Raw genomic sequence first — 6,594 nt, 5'->3', positions numbered from 1 at the left:
CATTTGATGGTCAGAGGCAAATTGAAAGCTAAGCATCTTTTTTGGGGGAAAGGGGTAGCTGCATGAGTTTCATGCATTTTTCATGTTATTCACGGCAGTGTTAATGTACAAAGTTCAGAAATCTAATGCTGCAACATGTTTGCGCAAGGAGTTATACAAACCTGAACACTTAGGAATATCCCACACGGCAATAGATGTGGGCGTACAATCTGAAGCACAAAGTTCTTTATTATTCTCATGGTTGACATTCATTGCAAGCATCCATGCTCCAATGGTGACATCCTCGTTGCTGAACATCCGGAAACTGTAATATATATATTTTTTTAACAGAATGATGAAAACATTACATTAAATATAACAGAAATTGATAGCCCATAGCATCATGATTATCCATCGTTATCTTCATCCCTTCATGGAAAGAAACAAATAAAATTTAAAACCTCATAGAACTAAGAATTAAGGTCTAAAGAATGTTATTGTGTGAATTGAATGAAGAAAAAGAAGACAAGAAATTTGTGCTGCTCATAACCGGCTAGCAATACAATGTTTCATTTGACGATATTTTTGTAAGAAGTACTACTAAAAACTCAATGACCACTAAAAAGGAAACCATTCAAAGATGATAAAGAACAAATGACCTAAACAGGGAGCAATTGTATAGCTTAGTCCTCTTTACATGTTTCAACCATGAGCCTAAAGGACCGCATGGCATGGATAATTCAGCCCTCCTTACAAGTGTAAAAATGAACGTAAGGACCATGTGACGTGGACATCTCTGCCAACCTATTTATGGATAACAATAGAGCATAGTCTAAATCCATTCTTGTGAGTCAGTGATGCAACATGACTAAACACATCTAGGGAAGCATATCAGATTTTGCTTTTCATCAGAGAACATCCCAAGAAATTCAAACAATTGGTCGATAAATCCACCAATCAGGCCCATTTGTGATTAAGATATGAAAAACAGTATTCGACCTAAGCACGTGAACATATATGTATGATTCAAGAAACGAGATTGACAAAAAGCAGGCAGTATGCTAAGAAGGCCATATCATTACATCGATCTTTCATTTTTCTTTGTTCTTTTCTTAAATAAATTCCATCAAGCAAGTGCATCAAGTGTAACTTCCCATGGTGAATATGCATAACAGCATCAACAAAACAAATATACTCCTAGTAGATGCATGTGTTATTTGTGAACCTACTATCTACCGAAGGTCAAGTAGCCAAGCAATTAAGTTGCGGAGAAAGAAAAACATGCCTGTTATTCCTTAGAGCTACCAAGCTTGATACAACATCAGCAGAAAGAGCGTATATAGGACCATAAGCATGAAGAAAATACTCTGTTCCGAGCATATTAGACTGTGGCTCATACCTGCAAGAATTATCAGCACAGTTAAACCAAAAGCTAAAGAAATTAATATGCAGGTTATTAATTGAAACCTTTGGTTGTCACATGGTGGTGAGACTAGATAGCACACAACATCAACAATTTCAACCCGAAAAGCGAGGAGTTAACCAATTTAGGTCCCAAAAAAGGACAATTCTTAATTTGATCCCTAATGGTTTGTTTGGAAGGGAAGGGAAGAGACAAAAGCAGAAAAGGAAGAGAATAAAAGAGAACGGGAGGTCAAATAATGATTTCCCTTCCATCCTGCAGCAATAAATATGAATAACCAAATTCAGCCTTCTTTTCCTTCATTGGCTAGTTATTGAGTCTTCCGATGGTCCCGGGTACATTTAGGTGTGCCCTAAGGAGGCAATTCATAGATTACTACCTTTCTAAAAGGTTGAATAATTGAAAAGGATCCTTCTATTCATTAGGTGGTCTAATCACTCTTTATTTAGTCTGGCCTGTTCAGCATGGCTATTTATGACATGTCTCTTTTTAAAATAACAGCAGGAGTGGCTCATCGAATAGAGAGGATTGAGGAATTTCCTATGGTCAGGTGTTGGTAGTGATAATACAATTCATTTGGTTATTTGGGAGATTTGTTGCAGGCCTAAAATTGAAGGCGGATTGGGTCTCGGTAATTTGCTGTTGAAAAACATTCCCTTGTCAACTAAGAGGTTATGATGTTTACCTTTAGCATGAAATGCTTTATGGCATAAGGTAACTAGAAGTATGATCTTTGTCTGAATTGTTGGAAACTTAGAATGCAAATGCAGTGGTGAAAGTGACTCATCCAAATCCTTGGAAATTTTATTCTCGGGGATATTTTTCTTTCATAAATCAGGTTTCTGTAAATTTGGGAGATGGCACAAAAATTAGATATTAGGGAATACATGGTATGGGTATACCACTTTCTTTTAAGCCTTTCCTCATCCTTTTCTACTATCTACTGTTTACAACTCTCACATCTCCTTGATTCTACTCTCTACTGAGAATCTGGAACCTGGATTCTACTGATATTTTTCTTTCAAATCTTACCTTCGGTTTTTCACACATTCTCCCATAAGGGCCAGTTTTTCCTTGGACAAGCTATAAGTTGGAATTCTAAACTCCCTCTAAGGTCAAAGCTTTTGTATGAACAGCTTTACTCAATAGGATTAACACTAATGACTTGTTTCAGGTTAGATGGCCTCAAGTAGCTCTATCTCCCGACATGTGTAAATCTGAGTATGAAACTTGACCCATTTATTTCTCCACTCCCCATCTGCGAGATTCGAATGGAACAAAACTTGTTATTTTCCATGAGCATTGAGGTTGTCCTAGTATGTTGGATCGGTTTCTACATACATGTTTTAAGGGTTTGGTAAGAAGATCTTTCCCATCCCTTTTATCTTCCTTTTTCACCATAGAAAGTATATACCCTAAAATCTAATATTGGCAATGAAGCATCTCAAAGGTCAAATTTTGCTTCAATCTAGTCCTTTTGAAAATTGAAGATATTTTACCTCACCTGTCACTATGAATGAGGCTGACATAGAAGAAAGAGATATTGCAAAGTTTTCACATTTTTGATGAGCAATCATATTTGTATTTATTAGAGCTACAAAAAATACAATATACTGATTGATTTATATCATCTAGAGGTCATAAAATTGAATAATGTTGTATAAGATTTAAGCTAGTTATATACAACAACCAAGACTTTATCTCATTAGGTGAGTGACATTTAAGCTAGTTATATATTTATTTTAATTCAACCAAAGTTGAATTAAAGTGTCTCAACTTTGGAATGTTGCCATGCCTAAATTTCAGGCTCACACATATAATTAAAATCATACCTGCTTGCAAAATTTAATATCAGGCATATGATCTCTCAATCTAGAAATCATTGATTCGTAAATCCAACAAACAGTATTAGTACTCTATTTCTTTTCGAGAAAAGAGCATCATCATGTTAAGATGGCAAGTTCTATATTTACTCTTGCAATGGCATTAGAAATTTAATATTGGAGTCTTTTATCCACAAAATAAATGACATGGTGCAAACTGAAAGAGTAGAGTTGGACAAATTAAGTCAATACAGATTAAATTAAAACCTCGGAGATAAAATATAAACAAAACTAACCATTTGAGTTTCGGATCAGTGAAAACAGGGCCTTTTTTCATGCATCCTATGTAAGTTTGACGGTGGGATCTCTCTTTTGCCACTAGTAACGAAAGACGATCTGTTGATAAATAGAAATTGATTGCATAAATCTTTATTAGAAGGGTAAAAGTTAATCTCAGAAACAAATGTCATCAATATATGTAACCTAGTTATTCCATGAAAGATCAAGCACCTGGCCTTAAATAAATGTCATCATCGGCTTTGACATAAAAGTCGGCTTCAAAAAGTGCATAAGCAGCTTTGAAATAAGCCAACCTGCAATAAATGACATATTCAAATTAGCAACACACTACAGATGTAAGAAACAGCATGTTTGTTCTTCTCAGCACACACGTTTTGTATGGGAGCTTACTATACTCCTCCTGAATATCCAATTGAATGAAATCATCATATTCTGCGATTTCCCTCTGAAGTGCAGACATCTTCCATCTATCGCTAGTTCTACCAATAATAAACCTAAAAGCTAGGCCAGTAGCTTCTTCCAATCTGCAAGCAATAGCAACCGATTAAAAGCATATTATTTACATCATTTTCATACCAAAACACCGGAACCACCAACAAAGTATACAATGCACTTTGAGCTAAGTATGCACACTGAAAAGTGCAAACTACATGTTGATACAGAATGGAACCTAAACTAGGCCATATAAATACAGAGAATAACCTAGCATCAGAGGTGACTCAAGGGTGAAATTACCCTATATATACATATAAATGGTGGCCCAGTGCACGAGACTCCCACCTAGTAGGATCTGAAGAGGTAGTTGTACACAGTTTTTACCCTACAAGCGGATAGACTATTTCTCGGATTTGAACCCGTAACCACATAGTCACTAAGCAACAACTTAACTATTGCACCGACACAACTAAATATATATAGCAGCAACAACCAAGCCTTAATACCACTAGGTGTGGTCGGGTACATGGATCGAACAACGCCATAATGTTCCATCATAAATAATGTTCTTCCACAAAGCCTTAATCTCTAAATATTTCCTAATTGTTTCACCTATGATTTTTCTTGGTCTCTCTATTCCTCTAGAAATTGGACTAACCTTCATTTGATACACTCTCCTTATTGGCAATGCACAAGACACACACCTAGTGGGATCTAGGGATTTTAGATGTGCGCAACCTTACCGCAACTAAAAAGGTGAACCAGAAAGAACAAACCGGTTGGAAAGCTCTTTTCCATTAGATTCTCTCAAGCACCAAACTGTGCAAAGACTACCCTACAAGTGAAAAACTTGACTTCTATAAGATTTGAAGAACTATAGCTACCACACTCTATAACTACATCTACCCCTACCAAAGTCAACGATTAAGATCTTCATGGAGCATACATTAATTGCAATACCTTCAAATCCTAATGCTACAAAAAAATCATTAATATCTTCCAAAGCAGAGGGCATTGAAACAGTTCTACACTTGTAAACCCAAATTAATCACCTTTTCTGAACAACATGCCTTCGATAAGATAAATCATTCTGACACACTACACGAGACTACCACCTATTGAGAGTAAAGTTCCTCTCTAGTATTAGAGACAAATGCTACAAAAAAACAAAGAAAAAAATAAATATGATATGACATTTTTATCCTTTCATTTATAATGGAATAACACTTTTTTCATTAGAAACAAAATGAAAAAACAAGAACTTCTCTCTCCAGGCGAAGATCTTTGTACCACTTAGTGAGGTTTGAAATAGTAGATGTATGCACTTTTAACTGCACAAACATCCATACTGTTTACGGGATTTAAACTCACAACCTCCATGTCAGAAAAAAAAAAACACTGTTTCCCATGATTAAACATCTACACTGTTACCGAGATTTAAACTCATGACCTCCGGGTCAACAAGAAACACTTTCCCAGGATTTAAACATTCATACTATTTCCGGGATTTAAACTCCTGACTTCTAGGTCAATAAGAAACACTGTTTCCCAGGATTTAAACATTCACACTGTTTCCGGGATTTAAACTCCAGCGAAAAACACTGTTTTCCATGATTTAAACATCCACACTATTTCCGGGATTTAAACTCATAACCTTCGGTTTTCACTAAGAAAAAGTGATTGAAGAAACAAAAAGAAGAATACCTTTGTAGTGAATTGGGATCAGAAGGAAACCAAGTATTTCTCAAAGATTGGCGCCTACCCACTGATTCAAATCCAGTAAAAATACCAACAAAGCCCATAACTTTATACCTACTCTTATCATTTTTCGCAACAGCACCAACATTGGTATCCCAAACTACCCGAACCGATTTGGGTTTCCGATTCGTACAAGGGTTGGGTCGAACCGGTCGAAGAAGAGAGAAAAGGAAAGAAGAGAGTATGAAGAGAAGACATAAGAAGAAGATGAAAGATGATCTGCGAGATTTGAAGAATGAAGAACGGTAGTGGAAGATGGAGTTAGGAGGAGAAGAAGGCATGGTGGTTTTGATGCTGTTGTTGGGTCATGGCATGATGAAATAAGAAGGGTGGTTGGGTTGGTGATTGGGATTGAGACTATGCAGCAGCTAAACAGAGATGGGAAATTGTATAAGAGTACATAAAGCACATTTATTTTTGTGTTGTGATGATACTAGATGGAATCGGCTACCTGAATAGGATTCAGTCTTTTATTTTATTACGTGGGGTTTTATTTTATTACGTGGGGTTAGTTATATGGTATGAATTAAGTTTTTATTATATTATATGGAGTTGGTTACATGAAAATGTTTGTCTTTATCCTATTATATAGAGTCGGCTGCATGAAATAGACTAAGTTTTTATTTTATTAGGTGAAGTTAGTCGGCTACATGGAACAAATTAAGTTTTTATTTTATTAGGTGGAGTCGGTTATATAAAAATGTCTAAGTCTTTATCTTATTATGTGAAGTCAACTAAATGGAATGACACTATAATGTTTTATCATAAATAAATCATGATGTTTATTATAACTAGCGCGTCGGCAGTCACTTTGTGTATGCCGACCCGCATTTTTTACTTTTTAGTATTGAACATTTAATTTTTATATATTTCATT

General features: G+C 35.7%; 1 protein-coding gene across 1 annotated transcript; it reads right to left on the bottom strand.

Moving 5' to 3' along the window:
• Positions 1–99: 99 nt before the first annotated feature.
• On the bottom strand, positions 100–6,144 carry LOC109341863 (probable beta-1,3-galactosyltransferase 14). The gene is made up of 6 exons (XM_019579834.1): positions 5,665–6,144; positions 3,897–4,049; positions 3,736–3,818; positions 3,522–3,621; positions 1,265–1,378; positions 100–304 (listed from the first exon to the last, which is right to left on the bottom strand). The coding sequence occupies exons 1-6, from the start codon at positions 5,997–5,999 to the stop codon at positions 115–117; spliced, it is 975 nt and encodes a 324-aa protein (XP_019435379.1). The 5' UTR covers positions 6,000–6,144; the 3' UTR covers positions 100–114.
• Between the last annotated feature and the right edge of the window lie 450 nt (positions 6,145–6,594).

The sequence above is a fragment of the Lupinus angustifolius genome, unplaced genomic scaffold, assembly GCF_001865875.1.
Source record: "Lupinus angustifolius cultivar Tanjil unplaced genomic scaffold, LupAngTanjil_v1.0 Scaffold_747, whole genome shotgun sequence".
Lineage (NCBI taxonomy): Eukaryota > Viridiplantae > Streptophyta > Magnoliopsida > Fabales > Fabaceae > Lupinus > Lupinus angustifolius.
The sequence above is the reverse complement of the archived record's forward strand: the minus strand, read 5'-3'. Positions and strand labels throughout refer to the sequence as shown.

What these genes read in the sequence shown, in the direction of transcription:
- LOC109341863 (XM_019579834.1), bottom strand. Translation starts at nt 5,999, where the DNA reads ATGCCTTCTTCTCCTCCTAACTCCATCTTCCACTACCGTTCTTCATTC. An exon ending in GATCCCAATTCACTACAAAG is followed by an intron (nt 4,050 to 5,664) that starts GTATTCTTCTTT and finishes TATTGCTTGCAG; the next exon opens with ATTGGAAGAAGCTACTGGCC. An exon ending in AGTAAGCTCCCATACAAAAC is followed by an intron (nt 3,819 to 3,896) that starts GTGTGTGCTGAG and finishes CATTTATTGCAG; the next exon opens with GTTGGCTTATTTCAAAGCTG.